Consider the following 18314-nt stretch of genomic DNA (forward strand, 5'->3'; position numbering starts at 1 on the left):
TCAGCCATAAAAAAAGACTAAATTGTGCCATTTGCAACAACATGGATGGACCTTGAGGGTATTATGTTAAGCGAAATAAGCCAGACAGAGAATGACAACCATCGTATGATTTCACTCGTATGTGGAAGGTAAACACATGGATAAGGAGAACAGATTAGTGGTTACCAGAGGGGAAGGGGGTTGGGGGAGGGCGAAAGGGGTAAAGGGGCACGTATGTATGGTGATGGATAAAACCTAGACTATTGGTGGTGAACACGATGCAGTCTATACAGAAACTGACGTATAATAATGTACACTTGAAATTATACAATGTTATACGCCAATATGACCTCAATAAATTAATAAAAACAAAAAAAATCCCCAGGATTTTCCAGGTGTGCTGTGAGGGGAAAATGGTTGGGAAGCACTGATAGAACAAACACCTACTAATTGGCCATGTATTACGTGCCAGAGCAGTGCTGGGAAACTCACACATGTAGGCTTATTTAACCCTCACAACATGCCCGCGGCAGGAAGTTTGTGATTCACATTTTTCTGATGAGAAAAATAGGCCAAGAGGTTAAATATCTGCCCAAGGCCAAAGAAATGGAAAGTGACAGATCCACTACACATGGGGCTACACAGGAAATCTCTGCTTAAGCAACTTAATACTTCAGGGACAGGAAGAGAGATTCTGAGGAAAAAGGAGGAGAGATGTGAGAGCTGGGAAAAGGGAGGGAGAAAGGGAGAGAAAGAAGCAGGATCAGGGAAGCTGTGGCAGCTTGAGGGCTGTCCCAAGGCTTCTGAGTGAAAACAGACATTCTCTCAGGAAACCTCAGCCTGGGTGAGGTGGAGTGGTGGATCCCTGGCCACGGCAGGGATGCAGACACAGGCTGCACAGATGGAGGGCTGCAGGCTGCTCTGCTGGCTTCCTGCTCAACCTCAACCTCAGGGTCAAATGTATGAAATGGAGCTAAAAGCACTTAGCCTCAGGTTTGCTGTGTGGATTGAACCATCTGGCTCATGATAAATAAGTAAAGCAGTAAAATCAGTAAATGTCAGTCTGTCCGTCTGCCTGTCCTCTCTCCCAGTTTCCATAGGTCTAAGCTGGGTCTGAGCCCTGGGATCAGGGATACTCACAGGATGTAGGTGATGACACCTATGCTCCTGCAAAACAAAGACAGTCAAGTTAGGGCGCCTGGCTCTCATCTCCGACCAGCAAGGGCCTCCCCACAAGGTTCTCAGGGAAAGTGGTCACTTGCCCCTCCACGGTGGCCTCTGGGTGCCACCTCAGGTCCCATGCCCCTCTCCATCCCACTCTTCAGCAGCAGCCTGTGATGTTTGGAGTCATCAAGCTCTGGACATTGAGTCTGAGGACCCAAGTTCAAGACCAGACTCCTATACCTGCAGGCTGTGACTGGGGCAAGTCCCTTATCCCCTCTGAGCTCTTCTCCTCATAAAATGAGGAGAATGAAAACTACCTCAGAGGACTGCTGGGAGGATTTTAGAAAACCAAGTAATCAAGGTGCTCGGCCAACTAGAAAGCACTGTTCAAATGAAACAAGTCCCGTCTGTGCAGAGAATCAACCACTGCAGTCTCCCCAGACCCAACACAGCGCCTGGAACACAAGAGGCTCTCAGTAGTCATCTGGTTGACTGACTGAATGAGCTAGTGTTACTATTATCTCTACCATGGCTGTGGCAGGCCTCAGGGATGAGCCTGCACCTCCAGCCTCACCTCTCCCCTGTCCTCTGCCTCAGCCATGTTCTAACTGGCCTCAGGTCCAGGCCCAGCTGCCTCCAGCTGCTCAGACCACAGGAGCAGCTAGAGGCTCTGAAAGGTGAGTGTGGAGAAACGGTATTCGTGGTCAAGGGGGATGTCAGCCAGAGCGAGGGTCTGAGGCCTTCTGCCCTTGGAGGGATCCCTAGGCCACCTGGGTGGCCCGTAACAACTTACCACATGTCAGCCTCCAGTCCCAGGGGCTCGTAGTTCACAATTTCTGGAGCTGAAAGAAGCCATATTGAGGAGTCAGCAGGAATATGAAGATGAGAAGAGATGACTGTAGGGAATTTTAGGGAGTTTGGTACCAAATGTCTCCATCCTGAATCCCCACTAAGGGAAATCAGAGCAACGGATGGAGATAATCTGGGTCTAAGAATTTTGAGGAAGGAAGTTGCCTGTTATCCTGGTAGAAACCTTTTATAAAGAGGCTTTGACAGTGAGGAAGAGGAAAAGTACATAGGAACACGTGGAAAAGGAAGAGGAGGGTGGGGAGAGGGAGATGCAGGAAGGAGGAATCGGGTCTAGCGCCAAGGCCTGCTTTAGAACCCTCTGGTGGAAACCAGTCAGGTCAGTGCTGAACGGTGATGGAGAAGAAAAGAAGGCAGACAGGGAATCCACATTCCCCTGAGTCTCGTCTGAAAGAGGGCACCTCCCACTTGACGAGTGTGAGGACATTCTGGGGGCCACTGAGATGACATGTCTGAGGTGCCTGAGGGGCACCGAGGGGAAGATGTCCAGGAAGAAGCTGGGTGTCAGGGAGTGGGCCAGAGCCATCAAATTTGGAGTCATTGTGCAGGTGGAAACGAGCTGTGCGAATGACGCAGTGACCAGGAGAGGGTGCAGAGTCTAGGAAAGAAGACTCTACCAAGGAGAGAATAGGACCAAATGCTGCCCAGAGATCAAGCAGACAAGCACTGGAAAGTGAGTGTTGAATTTCACACTCACTGCAGTGCCCAGAGAGTGCCCAAGTGTGGGAAGTGGAGATAAGAGAGTAGAAGACTCTGAAAAAGCTTGGCGATGAAATGGAGAAGAGGGGGCAGTGGCTACAGAAGGGAGAAGGGTTGAGCCTGTTTAACCACTAATGGAAAAAGGTAGAGAGCGGAAAAGGCTAAGTTTGTTCATCTAGAACAATATCAAAACCACTGCCTCTGTAGCGGTGCCCACCACCCCACCCTCCCACCTCTCCCTACTTCCGGATACAGAATCACTCTCCTGGCTTTGCTTATATTTTAGCTTCATAAAAATGATGCTGCACATACTGCATGTGATCTACTGTCACTTGATTTTTTTCCCTCACTCATTATGTTTCTAGCGTTCATGGAATCTTCATCCATGATCTTTCATTTTCACTGCCATATAACAGTCCATTGTGTGAATATATGTCATCTTCCAGTTATTCTCCTCTCGGTGATCATTTGGATGGTTTCCACCTCTTTTATTATTGGAAAAACATTGCTATGAACTTTTTTGTACATGTCTCCTGACACACACATGAAACTTTCTCTAGGACAGTGATCTTCAGAGTGTGATCCGCAGACAAAGAGCCTGCAGACTCACTGGTCCAGACAACATAGGTACAGAAATTGGCAATAAGCATTTAGAGACTTGTATCACAATTTGACATTGACATGACACTCAAACTGTGATAATTTTTCTAGGACTTTATTTTTCTTGTATCTTACTGAAGAAGCAGTCCAGGGCAGATGGAAGAATTATTTATTTATTTTGGGGGGGGGGTGAGGAGGAGTGGCCCTGAGCTAACATCTGTGCTAATCTTCCTCTATTTTGTATGTGGACGCCACCACAGCATGGCTTGATGAGCCGTGTGTAGGTCCACGCCCAGGATCCGAACCTGCAAACCCCGGGCTGCTGAAGTGGAGCATGCGATCTCAACCACTACGCCACCAGGCTGGCCCCTGCAGAACTTTTTTTAAAAAGTCTTTCACCATAGAAAGTTTGAGAAGTACAACTCACTTCCCAGTGCTTATCTGCTCGATGTATAACTACCCTCATTTCTGTCCTCTATGTGCTTTTGTTTGTCCATTTTTTTCCTATGCTTTTCTTCTTCTTTCTTGTTTTTTTTTTTCATAATTTTTTTGGTTGGTTTTCTTATTGTTTTTCCCCCAACTTCTGTTTTTGTAATTGCCACCCTTGAGACTTTACCATGGCTATCTAACAAAGTCTAACATAAATCAACGTGTTGACCCTCTCAAACAATACAAGAACCTTAGAACACCAATTTCAAGCACTCTGTCCTATCTAACATTATTTTCTTCAGTTTTTACTTCTGTCCTTTTTTTAACCCCATAATTAAAATTTTATCATTCATCATTATTTTAAACAGAAAATGTTTATATTTGCCTAATGTTTACTTATTTCTCTTCTCCTATTATTTCTTGCTTTGAGATTTCCCTTCAGAGGTCATTTTCCTTAATTCAGAAGTACATCTTTTCAAAGTTCAATTACTAAATGTCTGTCGGTGGTTTATTGTCTTATTGTTTTGTTTTTCTTGGTTTTTGCTTTGTTTTGCCTGAATCTTTTACTCTCATTCTTGAAATATAATTTTCCAGGGTACACAATTATGGGTTTTTTATTTTTCCTCAGCTCTTTGAAGATATTATTCTATTGGACACTGACTTCCATTATTGTTTTGAGAAGTATGATGTCATTCTAACTATTGGGGATTTTTTTCTAGGGCGAGGGGAGGAAGATTGGCCATGAGCTAACATCTGTTGCCAATCATCTTCTTTTTGCTGAGGAAGATTGGCCCTGAGCTAAATCCATGCCCATCTTCCTCTATTTTATATATGGGACACCGCCACAGCATGGCTTGATGAGCAGTGCATAGCTCCGCACCCTGGATCTGAACCTGAGAACCCTGGGCCACCAAAGTGGAGCATGCGAACTTAACCACTATGCCACCTGGCCAGCCCCTAGTGGGGTTTTTTAATAGGCGATCTGTCTTTTCTCTCTCTTTTTTTTCCTAAGGAAGATTCACCCTGAGCTAACATCTGTTGCCAATCCTCCTCTTTTTGCTTGAGGAAGATTTGCCCTGAGCTAACATCTGTGCCAATCTTCCTCTATTTTGTATGTGGGTCACCACCACAGCTTGGCTGCCGCCAAGTGGTGTAGGTCCATGCCCGGGAACCAAACCCGAGCTGCCAAAGCAGAGTGTGCCAAACTTAATCACTAGGTCACGGGGCTGGCCCCTCTCTCTGACTACTTTTAAGATCTTCTCTTTCTCCTTAGTACCCTAGAATTTAACTATAATATGTCTAGGTATGGATTTATTTTTATTTTTTCTGTGTGATATACATTATCCTTTCTGTATCTGGGGATCCATGTTTTTACATCAGTTCTGAAAATTCTCAGCCATTCTCTTCAAACATTGCTCCTTAATTATCTCTATTCCCTCCTCCGGGATTCCAAACAGACCTATGTTAGGCTTTCTTTTTTCACCCTCTTTTGCTTATCCTCTCTTTATGTATCTATGTCTTCATCACTCTGTGGTACTCTAGCTAATTTTTTTCAGCTCAGTCTTCCAATTCTTCTATTCTCTCCTCAGCCGTGTGGAATCTGCTGTTTAACCCATTCATTGAGTTTTAAATTTCCACAAGTATATATTGAATTTCTTAAAGTCCTATCTGATTCTTTTTAGAATTTGTCATTTTTGACAATCTCTTGTTGCTTGCTCATTCTTGTGATTCTACCTTTTATTTCTATATACATTTCATTTATTTTATAGTCAATATCAGATAATTTCTATATGTTAAGTCCTTGAATATCTGAATCTTCCTAGTCTCTGACTGAAAAGCTCATATGTACTCTTGCCTTTAGGAAAGGTCTGCCTGTTGAATTTCTTGCTGCTCACAGCTCCAGCTCTAAGTTCATTTCACTGGCTTTTGGGGACAGGTGATGCTAAAGGAATTACTACCCTTAAAGACGTCTCTTATTTCATATGAACCCAGAATTGCATTAACAAGGATATTTTTTTCTCAACAATCCAATTTTGTAGTGAGAGGGCTTTTGGAAAACTGGGTCCACCACACTCCTGAAAGCTGACACTAACTTTTTAACCCTGAGCCTCAGGTTGAAATTTCAAAGGAATGGTGGGGGAAAGGAAAGTAGTTATAACCCGTTTCTCACGGGTCTTGAGTAAAGAAAATCATCATCATTTGGGCAGGGGCTTAGAGAAGCTACCCTGTACATCTGTAAGGTACAAATAAAACCAATTCTGGGCTGGAGCTGGGTCCTACTGGCTCACGAGAGTCAACTGTGTGCATCTCTTTCCAACTCTGAATTCAGTGACAACATGTTGGTAGCTTAAAATTGGCAAATGCTATAAATTAAGGTTTTGTTTTGAGACCTGGTTGTTAGGTATTTACCAGCATACCACTGGGCAGAACTCTCCACAGTCTAGCCCCACCCAACAGTATCCCACTCATACAGCCAGTCTGGTAGGAACTCTCTGGTCCATCCAGAGTGGACAGTGTATTGTCCCCAATAAATGCACTAATTCTGGCCCTACCCGCCCCCCCCATGCTATGGATGACTGAACCTAGGATGTGCTCCTCCTTTATCCTGGCTCCTTCCCCACCCCTCTTCAGACACTTCTGCCACCCACAACACCAGCCCTTTGGCCCTCACTTACTCAAGGCCTTGACTGATCCCATTGACTTTGCCAGAGTGGGCATCTTGTTTGAACAGTCTTTCAGAGCTGTCTGTATCACTTGCTTTACAATTAATCGTATCCTGTTTTGTGACACTTCTTCCATTAATGCCATGAATTTATAGTTGAATCATTTATTGTTATTTAACACTTGGTATGAACTTAACTAAATAAACATAGGCATTTTTACCACATATGTGATTGGTGGGCAGCAAGTGCTGTCTCTGACAAAGTTTGAGAATAGATGTCTTGTGCCCCAGGTTCAAGTGGCTCTGCCACCAACTCATTGTGTGACCTTGGGTGTGTCATTCTGAGTGTGGCTCCTTACCATCACTGTGTCCCCAGTACCTCACCTAACATCTGTCATATGGTAGGTGAAGAATAACCATTGGTTGACCTTAACTAAAATCCCCCAGCCCTTCAATTCCACATTTGTTAAACTAGACCAGACGATCTGAAAAGATCCTTCCAGCACTCTTATTTGGTGGTTTGATGTCTTGTTTCCACAACTAAATTGTAAGCCCCTTGGGGGCAGGGTCTTCCAAGAGAGACAACAGGTGTAATGGGAAGAGCACAGGCTTTGCTGTTGGATGACTCTGTATTTGAATCTCAGCTCCACCACCTACTGGTTGTTTTGCCTTGAACAAAGCACTTGCTAGAGAAAATCATGCAATCTGCTTCATGAGGTCATTTGAGGATTAACTGAGATAATGTCTGTAGACCACCAGGCATGGTGCCTGGCACACTGCAAGGTTCTCGTGCTCTGGGTCTGTGGGGCCTCTAGAGCACCATTCCATAGTGGCTGCAGAGCTGGTATGTGTGGCCTGAAAATCCATCAGGGTGGACGATCTGACACATTCTGTCTTCCTTTTTGATTAGACTGTGGTCAGAAGTTTCAGCCCCTAGGTTTTGAGGAGACCATGCCCTCCCTCCACTTCCAAGACCACTCCAACTCCCAAAGCAGAGAGAGGGTGGTTCTCAACTCTCATTCCTTTCCCCTCTGCAAAGCTGCCTCTTTATGACCCCCAATCTGCAGCCCAAGCCCCATGAGGGGGTTTCTGGGGCCTGGGCCAAGGGTAAGAGAAATAGAGAGAAGAGAGAGCCACCAGGGCCCTTCTGAAGCTGGGACCTCTGTGCACGAATAAAGACCAGGCACACAGGAGAGGTGAGTGGGTGGACTTGGCATCTGGCAGATGATTTTCCTTTCGGTTTTCAGGAAATCAAAAGTACTCCAGGGAAAGTTGAGTTTATGGGAATGCAAGAAGGCAAGGTAATTTTAAATCTTCATAATAAACTTATCTAAGAGCAGGAGATGGGGCCAGCTCTGGGGCGTTTAACTCTGCGAAGGCCTCGAGCCCCACCTGGCCTCCCTCTGCCCCACTGGGCGCTCAGAGCCAGCACCTGGGCCCTCACCCAGAGGCCCAGCAAGATATTTTCTTCCCCACCCGTCAGGTTTCTAGGGGTCTCCAAGGTGTCATCTCAGCCCCAAACACAGGATTTGTTCCTGGGATTTCTCTACCTTTTAATCACAGATTCCTAGCTGGGAGAGAAATAGGCCTAAAACTCACCAACAAATTCTGGTGTCCCAAAAATGTTCTTAAATTCTACTCCATCTTCTATTTCATGAGCCAGGCCAAAGTCAATCAGCTTGATGTGTGGAATGGGAATATTCTTGTCTAACAACATAATGTTTTCTGGCTGGAGAACAAAAACAAAGAAAGAAAGGAAGAAAAGACAAGATGGTAATTAAAGCCCTGTTTTGTGTTTTTGCTTTGGGATTGGGGTGGGTTTGGTGCTCTTTTCTCGGAGACTGGAACAGCATAAACTCTGTCTTGTTTTTGTGTCCTCAGTCTTCTCCTGTGAACTCAAACAGGCAGAGCGCAGAGGGCAAGGCCTGGGTTTTTACCAAACCTGCTGCTCACAGCACAACTGGAGACTTTGGTTTTAATCCCCTTTCTGACTCTGAATGGCAGATCCCTTTAATGCAGTGCCTCTGTTTCCCGATCTGTCAAATGGGGCCAGGGAAAACCTGCAGCATTTCCTGTACACAAAACCACCGCCTCTGTGTGAGTGTGATGGGGCAGGGGTGTCACAGCTTAACCTCGGTTTACACTTGGCTTATTGACCTTTGTCTTTCCGACCACCTCTTTCCGCTGGCCAGCCAGCTTCCTGTTGACAACACTCCTCTCCTCTAGACTAACCATGCGGCTCACACTTCTCCGCGTGTTTAACTAATTTTGGCCCCCAGCAGGACACAGGAAAAAATGCACCTGATTTCCAGGGAAAATACCAGCTGTCCAGGCTATTTCCAGCCCAGCAAACAGCTGCCAGAACTGATACAACAATGCAGGTGTGTTTTGGTTCAGGCACAGACTTTCCCTGGCCTTACACACTCCAGGCTTAATGAGGCTAGAACAGGATCCCGAGCCTATCTTTCTCACTCTCACACAACCGCTCAGAGTACGCATTGGGTGAGCAGGTCCCTCTGCTTCATCCTCTTTCCTCCCACTTCCCACCATGACTGTTCTAGACTCCATTCAAAGTGGAATGTCCTGAAAACATACATCCACACAGAAACCTGTGCACAAATGTCACAGCAGCATATTCATAATAGTCTCAAAGTGGAAACAACACAAATATCCACCAACTGATGAGTAGATAAACAAAATGTGGTATATCCATACAGTGGAATACTATTCAGCCATAAAAAGGAATGAAGGTAAAGAAAAAAATAAAAAGGAATGAAGTACTGATCCCTACTACAGCATGGATGACCTTGAAAACATTATGCTAAATTAAAGAATCAATCATAAAAGACCACATATTATATGCTTCCATTTATATGAAATATCCTGAACAGGCAAATCCATAGAAACAGAAAGTATATTAGTAGTTGCCTAGAATCAGGGGAATGGGAAGTGACTGCTAATAGGTATGGGGTTTGTTTTCGGGGTGAAGAAGATTTTCTAAAGTTGACTGTGGTGTTAGTTGTACAACTTTGTAAATTGTACACTGTAAATGGGTGCATTGTATGGTATGTGACATATCACAATAAAGTCGTTTTAAATGAATGAATGAATAAATAAATAAACAAATGTTTAAGAAAACTGAATGTCCCTGTTTCTCAAAGTACTGAAGAGTTTCCCACCTTGCACCTTTGCTCACATCATTTGCTCTACCTGGAAAGCCTTCTGCTCAATCTCTGCCCATTGAAATCCTAGCCGGGCTTCAAAGTCTAACTCAACCCATCTAGTCCTTGAAAGCTTCCCTCCCCAGCACTGAGCCCCCTACCACCAGAAGTGAATTCTTCCTCGCCTAGTCCCTTTCCTGCTTATTTGAACCTTTTGTTATGACATTTGTCATGCTGTCCCTTGTCCAACAGTCCTTGCTCTCTCTGTCTTAGCTCCCCTCCCGGATCCTCAACTGGAGGGAGGATTCAGGTCTGCATCTTCACCCCCACTGTGCAGAGCACAGTGCCAGGCTGAGGGTGACCGTAACTGTCAGCTGAACTGATTCTGAATCTGGACTGAAAACACTCTAGGTGCCCCCACCCCAAAATTCCCAGCTCCCTGAAGTCTCTGTGACCTCACGTCACAGTGACTGGAAACTTTCACTCAAGTGAGCTGGCTGAGGGCCCTCCCCTTTTTTCCTTTTTTAAAAAAATAAATAATACATTTCTTTTTGCATTTTTTTTCAGCTTGTTTATTCTTTTTCCCCTCTGGATATTTCTCCCAATTTTATTTTGAAAACGTGTCAAAGTCCTATCGCGAAGCAGAGCAGATTCTTAGGCTCTGCAGAAAGGAGAGCAGAGGGCAGGGGAAGGTCAGGAGACAGGACCCAGATAGGTGGCCCCACTCTAGGGCCCCCAATTCAGCCTTCCAGTGGATGCCCACGGACCCAAGTGTCCTGGCACCCCATGCAGTGAACTGTACCCTCCCCACTGCCCACCATCTCCCAGACAGGCAGCTTCTCCCTCCATTCCACCACATTCTTCAGTCACCTTACTGGGAACTGTTCCTCTCCTCCAGGGAATGGCCCTGAGGCTCGTCTCTGGGGCCGAGGGGGCAGGGCCCGGGTCTTCCTGACCACCACAACCTGCTTGAGGCCCAGGCACCACCACACAGTACATGCTGAATGGGGATGGAAGCCGCGGTGGACAGAGGCAGACACGCCGGACCTGGTGAGCTCCAGGACTATGGGGAAGTGGAGATGGGGGTGGGGAACGACAGGAGGAAGGAAGAACAAGTGGAGGCTGAATTCTCCCAGAGAGCACCACCCTGAGAGGTGAGACAGGTCCTTGCCTCACATCCTCTCACCTCTCACCTCTGTGGCCCACAGTCCAGGGGAAATAGCCTCACCACTGGCTTGTGAGAACCTCAGGGCAAGGCCACGTTTTCTCACCTGAGTCTCACCTATCCCCAGCCCCACCTCAAGAACCTAACACACAGCAGGTGACCTCTGCCCTGCTTGGAACACTCTCCCTGCACAGTCCCTACCCCAAACCTGGCTAATTCCTACCCACATTTCACTAAAATAGTACCTCCCCTAGAAAGTCTTCACATACACACACACACCCCACCTCCCCAGTTCCCATAACACCCTGTGCTTCTTCCACTGCCTCAGGGTGGCAGCTTATCTGTCTTCTGCACTGGGCTATGAGCTTCCCGAGGGTTTTGTTCCTCTCATCTACCCAAAGCTTGGTATAGAGCCTGGCACCCACCAGGTGCTCAGTAAATGTTCCCTGAGTGAGGACAGGAGCCATTTACTAAGCCTCTGCAATGTGCTAACCAAGCACGTGACATACTTCCTACCTCACTGGACCCTCTCAACTTCCTGATGTGGTGGGTGTTATCATTCCTCTCTTTGAGAAAGAGAAGCCAAGACTGAAATACCAGCTCGTGGACACAGGGATTTTAACCTCTACCTGTCGGACTCCAAAACTTGTGCCCCTAACCACTAGATTAAATGATCCCCCTTCCTGCTTCTCAGGGGTCCTGGGAATCTATCCCAGAGAGAAGCAAGAATGTCACGTGGGCCTGAAAACCTGGGCAAACTCACACCTGGCTCGGGCACAGCTATCTTCCCGCTCTGGCACCTGCTTCCCATCCTGGCTGCCTTTTCTTCCAGTGATGCTTTCACCTAAGTTGAGTGGCCTCGAGCCCCACGCCTGGCCTGGCCCTCGTGCTGTGTCCAGAGGCTCAGAAAGGAGTCTCAGGACCTCCCGGGCTGGACCTCCTCCTTTTAGTGAGAAAACAGAGGTCCTGGCAAAGAAAGTCCCAGGGTGGGTCTGGATAAAGTGATGTGGCCTGGGGGTTTCGCTGGGAGGTGGCCGTGGGGCAGCAGGAATGCTCTGCTAGGTGGTCAGACCTGGGTTCTTGTCTCCACTTTACAACTCACATGTTGGGCCATTTGGCCCAGATGCATCTTCAGGCTCAGACCTGCCCAGACGGGAGTAAACAGAAGCCATGGGCTCCTTGCCACTACTGTGGCTTCCACCCCAGGCCACCAAGGTGATTCCAGGCCGGCCAGGGGATTCAGACCCCATGTCTGTAGCTCCTCTTGCTTTCAGAAAGGCTTCCTTCTTGCTATCCCAGCCTCCACTAACAGCTGGATGCTACCAAGGAGGCAGGGCAGGGACTGACACTTACTGAACTTTTACCAAAGCCAGCAGCACACGAGTGCTCTATGTCATCCTTGCAGCCGCCCTGAGTGGCAGGTAGTCATCAACCCCATCTCACAAATGAGGAAACAGAGGCTCAGGGAGCTGAAGCATTTGCCAAAGGTCCAACAGCTCATAATGACAGAATCAGGGTGGGCTTCCCAGGCAGTCTAGCCCCTGCTCTCCACCACATCACCCAGTTTGGTTAAATATCTTCAGTGGTCCCAGTGACCATCAGAGAAAGCCCAAATACCCTGCCTGATATTTGAGGCATTCCTGTGCTACCTTTCCAGCCTCGCCGCCCAGCATCTACCTGCACTTGCCTCACAGCCCTCAGGAAGGTATCACCATGCCCAGAAGGATGACTCAATTCCATCCTTTGCTCCGGCTCTTCCCCTTGCCTAGAATGCCTTTCCTACATCGTCTTCACAATTTCAGAGCTGATCCCCCATCCCCGCCTCCATTTACTCTCTTGCTTTTCAGTGAAGGAGCCCCTGACCTTGTGCTCTAACCCCCTCAGCCCTGACAATGTTTAAGAACGAGTGGTCCTAGTTGCAGGCTGTCTCCTATACTGTGATGCTGCTTTCCTGAGTGGTGGCCTCCCTGGGAAAATTCCAACCAGTTTTAAGGTTCCTGTGGTGTCTTGCACCTGCTGATATGAACTGAAAGAATTGGGGGCCAGTGGCCCTTCCCTTCCTGTCTCGTGAGGCCCTCCACCACCACTAGGGGCGCCCGAGTGCACTCCTCCCCACAGGGCTGCCATAGAGCTGGGTCAGGAGGGGAAAGGGACTGAGGGAGGTCCCCAAGGGTAGCCCGAGGGCCAGCAAAGCAGCAGTTCCCCAGGGGCTTGGTCTAAGCTTTTTTGCTTCCGCCCCTCCCCAAACGGGGTAGGGTGGTGGAAAAAAGCCCAGGCCTGGGTACTGGGAAACTCCAGTTTCAGCTCTACCAGCCAAGGCTGTGTGAGCTTAAGCAGGCCGCTTCCTGTCTCTGGGCCTCAGCCTCCAACTCTAAAATAGACACTGGATGATACCCAAAGCCCCTTTGGGCTCTAGGCTCTGCAACTGCAAAATGGCACAACCTCCCAGGCTGGCTGGGCAAATTCCCACTGCTCTGGGCCCCAAGGCAGGACACGCAAAGGCTCAGGTCTCCCTGCCCCAGGTCGGGAAGGAAGAACAGGCTGCTGGGTCCAAGCCAGACTGGCCTCTGGGCTAGTATGATCCTATCCATACTCCCTTGCTCCTGTCATTTTCCTCTAGCTTTATTTACTTCAACTACATGCCCAACATCAGCTTCAAAGCACTGCTGGAGGGAGGGATCACATTCTCATAGGACTGCCACTGCCCAGCCCACCAGGAGATGGAACTACCCCCACCTGTCAAAACAGACCCACCCAGCCCAGCCCACCAGGCAGACAGCTGTGGGAGAGGCCAACGTGCCCCTTCACATCCCAGTGGACCTGGCCAGAGGTGCCTGCTATGGTGCCAACAGGAAGCTGGTTCTCCAGGCAGGATCCACGTCAAGTGATCTCCACTGGCCCAGTACAGCATGTCTAGAAGGCCCTGAAGGATGAAGGCAGCCTCAGGGGGCTATGAGGTAAGGTGCAAAAGACAAGAGCTAAGAATCAGGCAGGTCTAGGTTCAAATCTTGCCTCTACCATTCACAGTGAAACCTGGGCAAAGTCATTGGACCTCCTGGAGCCCTGGTTTGCCATCTGTAAAATAGAACACCACCTACCATGGCATAGAGTTGTTCTGAGGATTCAGAGAAATGGTCCATGTAAGGATCAGTGCCCAGTGAGATTTCAGAGCACGGTGGCTATGCTTGTTCTCTCCTTTCTGGGATGCAGCATTGACAACAGTCATCCCTGGGAACTTTACTGACTCCCTGCTGAATCACTTGCGCACAGCTGAAGAGTGTGCCCTTCACAGACCCACCTCCTCCCCTATGCATCCTCTGCTTCCCTCCCCCAACCCCATTTCACCCCCAGACTCACAATGTTGGGGCTACAAGGGACCTCAGGGATCATTTAGTCCCTTCATGTTGCAGAGCAGCCCAGAGAGGTCAAGAAACTGCCAAGGTCACTGAGCAAGGAGCGGAGCCCAAATCTGCTGACGCCCTGCCCAGTGCCCTCTCCATGTGCCCACATGGCCTGCTTGTCACCGGGTGAGGCTGCCCAGCTCAGCAGAGCAAGGGCCCAGCCAGGTCTGTGCTATGGGGACAAGGAAGCTGCTTACCAACCTTCACTGGAAATGTCAAGCACAGCCCCAGATTATTCAGGCAGTGCTTGGCAACCTGAGAAAGGAAGGCCGCTCGCTGCCAGGCCTCTGTGGGCAGGTTTCCACAGTGCTGCAGCAAACTCTCCCCCAGCACCCTGTAGATGAGACCACAGGCAGCACCTCCCCGCCAGCCTCCAGTGTGGCCCATGCCCCATGTCCACCTCCATCGGGCATTCAAGGCCCTCCCACTTCTGGCCAGCTTACCCTTTGCTACATCCCGGCTGACCTCCTCCTCATCCCCACCCCAACCTGCAGTTCACTCTGCTGGAATGCCTTCCTGACAAGTTTCCTCTCCCCCCTCACCACCAGCTCCAACACTTCCACACTGGAACGTCTTCTGTGACCCCTTCCTCTCCAACACACGCAGCTAGTTGTTTCCACCCAAGGGCCTGCACGGTACCTTGACACTCCTCTGGCAGAGAACCAACTGCACTATAATTACTTCCTTATGTGTCCTCTTCCCACTATAATGAAGCCTACGAGAGAGGAAGCCCACTGAGGGAGGACAGAGGCCTTGCCTCCCATTTCCATCCCTAGCACCCAAGAGTGGCTGGCATTATAGCAAGTGCTCAGGAATTGTGTGCTCAGGATAACAGCTAAGAGCCTGAGAACCTGAGTTCGAATCCCAGCTTTGCCATTTACCAGCAGTCGGACACTGGGCAAGTTACTTAGCCTCTGTCAGCCTCAGGTTTCTCATCTACAAATTAAGGATGATAATAAAACCGACTTCAAGAAGGGTTACTAAGAGGATCAAACAAGGCAGATAAAGTGGCCTGGAGCCGTTATCATCATCTCTGTGATTACTTCCTTGATCAAGTCTCACCTTCCTAGAATGAAGTCTTTATCATCTGCTTGTTGAACTCTGACCCATCCTTCCCGGCCCATCTATCTCCCCTGGGAAACTTCATCTGAATACCCAGCCCAGCGCTCCTTCCATTTCCCGGCTCCACACCCGTGCAGTGGTCTCGACCTGCAGCACCAGCCGCTGCCAAGAGCTCTGTGTGTTAGCCTTGCCTCCCCCACTAAATTGCACACCTGCTGAGGGCAGGGCCTGCTTCTCATGCTCTTCCTGTGTTCGTCAAAGCATCCAGCCTGGGGTTTCATGTATAGCAAAACCGATAGCACTTGGTTTACAAAGCGTTTACGCTCATCTTATTGGACTCTCACTCTCTGAGGCAGGTGCTGTCATCACCCCATTTTACAGATGAAGAAACTGAGGCTCAGAGAGGTTAAATGCTTGCCCAAAGTGCCTCAGCTAATAAGTAGTGGAGCTGATATTCAAACTCAGGCTGACTCCAAATCCTGTATGCTCTGCCCTCTCCCACATTGCCTCCCTTCCTCTAGTTGATGCGAGGGTGCCCACTGGGATGACCCCCACCAGCTCGCAAAGGGGGCATTTCCATCTCAGCTCTGGTGCCTCATCAGCTTTCTGCCCCAGCTCCATGTTTTTCCCAGAAAACTCACAGCTGTGGCTTAGGCAAGGGCCCCCGCTTAGTTGCACTGGATTTGTTAAACCACAGCCTCTGGCCACTACTCCCGGCCTCCTCTGGGGAGGCTGCTGCATGGCTCTGATCTTCCGCTGCCCTGCCTGATAAAGCGAGAGAGAAAACCACTACCTACTCTCTCTCTCTGCTCTTATGGGGTAGAGGGAGGGAAATAAAAACTCCTTTCAAGGCCATTCCAGGACCACTGGCTTTCAGCCTTGGGCTATTCGGCAATGCTGGCTTTACGGTTTGTGCCAAATAACAACTAGCATTTGCTGCGGGCTTTCCCACACATCACCTCATTAGATCCTCACTGACACCAAGCTGTGGATGGCCGGTGCCCCCATCTAACCAGCAAGGAACCTGGGCCTGGACCTGGGCATTCTGAGCCCCAAGCTGTGCTTTGGTGTCCCTCATCTGAGCTAGTTGCCCATTGGAATCACCTGAGGACTGTGTTAAAAATACCAAACCGACTAAATCAGCCCACCAGGAGTGAGGTTCCAGAATTGGTTTTGTAAAGCAAGCTCTCCAAAGAAGTCAAAATCAGATAGTGCCTAGTGTTTGGGAAATCTGCGCTCAAAAGGGCCCTGTCATGGGACACACCTGGATTTGAATTCTACTTCTGCCCTGTGCTAGCTGTGTGACCTTGGCAAGTCACTCATCTCTCTCAGCCTTGGCCTTTCATCTGCAAAAGGGAATATTAACATGGTAAGGGGTTCTGAGGAGGCACAACGAAGCACTAGGAGCCCTCGAGCAACCTCCCCTTTCTATAAAACGGGCAAGACCAGGGAACCTCCTTCACAGGGTTGTTCTTGGATAAAATGTGTAAACACAGGCAGAGCACTCAGAGCAGAGCCTGGATGTTCACTAGGTGCTCATAAATGTTGGCTGCCATTATTATCACACCACTGCTGCCACCACAACAGTCAGCCGGCATAGAGGATGATCCTGTTTACAAAATGCTCTCACCTACAGGGTCTCAGAGAACCAGGGGATGCTAGAGTTGGTGCCTATTGGCTCATAAGAGCCCACAGTTAAATTTGCAGGACTTTTGTCAGCCAGTTGTTAAACAGAACTACCTAAGAATATTATTTATTAAATTATATAAACTTATATTTAAATAAATTATATTGAAAACAATACTTAAAACTTATTGCTTTCTAATTTTTTTTTTTTTGCTGAGGAAGAGTCACCCCGAGCTAACACCTGTTGCCAATCTTCCTCTTTTTACTTGAGGAAGGTTAGTCCTGAACTAACATCTGTGCCAATCTTCCTCTATGTTGTATCTGGATCGCCACCACAGCATGGCCACTGACGAGTGGTGTAGGTCTGCACCCGGGAACTGAACCCAGGCCACCAAAGCAGAGCATGCCAAACTTAACCACTAGCCCCCAGGGCTGGCCCCATTGCTTCCTAATTTTTAAATTATATTTTAGTATTTTCTATGCTCTTGAGGTTACTTCTGCCTTTTGTCTTGGTATCAGGGAAATACTACATAATGGTGTGCGATGGCACCCCTCTTCCCAACCCTAGTCACTGACGTCATGTTGGTACCCTTAAATTGGCCACAGTGGGTGTATTTACACCATGGAAATCGGCAGACACTACAAATCAGGACTTGATTAACTGTCTTCTTGATTCTACACTTAAGAAGTGCTGGAGAAGATCACTTAATAACACAGATTAAACTTGAAAGTGTGCCGTTATTTGTAGCCATTATTTTGTGAATAGCACAGAAAATTGAGGAAATATTTTTTCAATATTCAGAAAGTATTATCTAATTCAGCAAAGAAGTCACTCATGTCATTGACAAACAAGTAAAGTTCCAACACACGTCTTCATGGTTTCATTTTCACCTTACTTGTTAATGAAAACAAAATTGTCAACCAAATTCTTGTTGGAACTACACTCATTTGTCAGCTGCATCCATAGGTTGGCTACTGATACAAGAGTTTGGCAAAAATCAAGGAAAGTGTTCTATGAGAATCAATAGGCTCTATGGAATTTATAATAAAAAAGTATTATATATTTTATTATTTGTAAATTGTATGTTACAAGCCTTTATATCAGTAAAATTTATAATAAATTTGTGTGTGTGTGTATGTGTATATATACATTTGTTTTCCAGAGATCTGGCTGTTATCAGAATATCACTGCATAGAACCCTAAAGTAGGTTATTGTCTGTGTTTTCCAGATGAGGAACTGAGGGACAGAGAAGTTAAGTAACTTACTCAAGACCACACAGCTAATAAGTGGTAGAGCTAGATTTGAGCCCAGGTCTTCTTAGTGCCAAGATACCCACTCTTTCCACCACCCTTCACTGCTCCCAGAACCAGATTCTTTCACTTCTACTGAGATCAGCTGCAGTAGGAGGGTTGATGGTGTAGCTTTGAATGGAACTTGAAAGGTACTGTCTGAACACATGACACTTCAGGGGAGGTCAGGCCCGGGCAGGGGTCCAGA

The 18314-nt window shown here is 47.8% G+C and overlaps 1 protein-coding gene across 2 annotated transcripts in view; it reads right to left on the reverse strand.

The window, feature by feature from the left end:
- Positions 1-18314, reverse strand: part of DAPK2 (death associated protein kinase 2) — a 114660-nt gene that overhangs the window by 20656 nt on the left and 75690 nt on the right. For both annotated transcript variants that reach the window (XM_058541798.1, XM_058541797.1), the window contains exons 5-7: positions 8000-8129; positions 1937-1985; positions 1120-1146 (exon numbers count right to left, since the gene is read on the reverse strand). In XM_058541798.1, coding sequence (XP_058397781.1) covers positions 1120-1146; positions 1937-1985; positions 8000-8129 — 206 coding nt within the window. The remainder of the gene's footprint in view (positions 1-1119; positions 1147-1936; positions 1986-7999; positions 8130-18314) is intronic.

Source organism: Diceros bicornis, chromosome 5, assembly GCF_020826845.1.
Source record: "Diceros bicornis minor isolate mBicDic1 chromosome 5, mDicBic1.mat.cur, whole genome shotgun sequence".
NCBI lineage: Eukaryota > Metazoa > Chordata > Mammalia > Perissodactyla > Rhinocerotidae > Diceros > Diceros bicornis.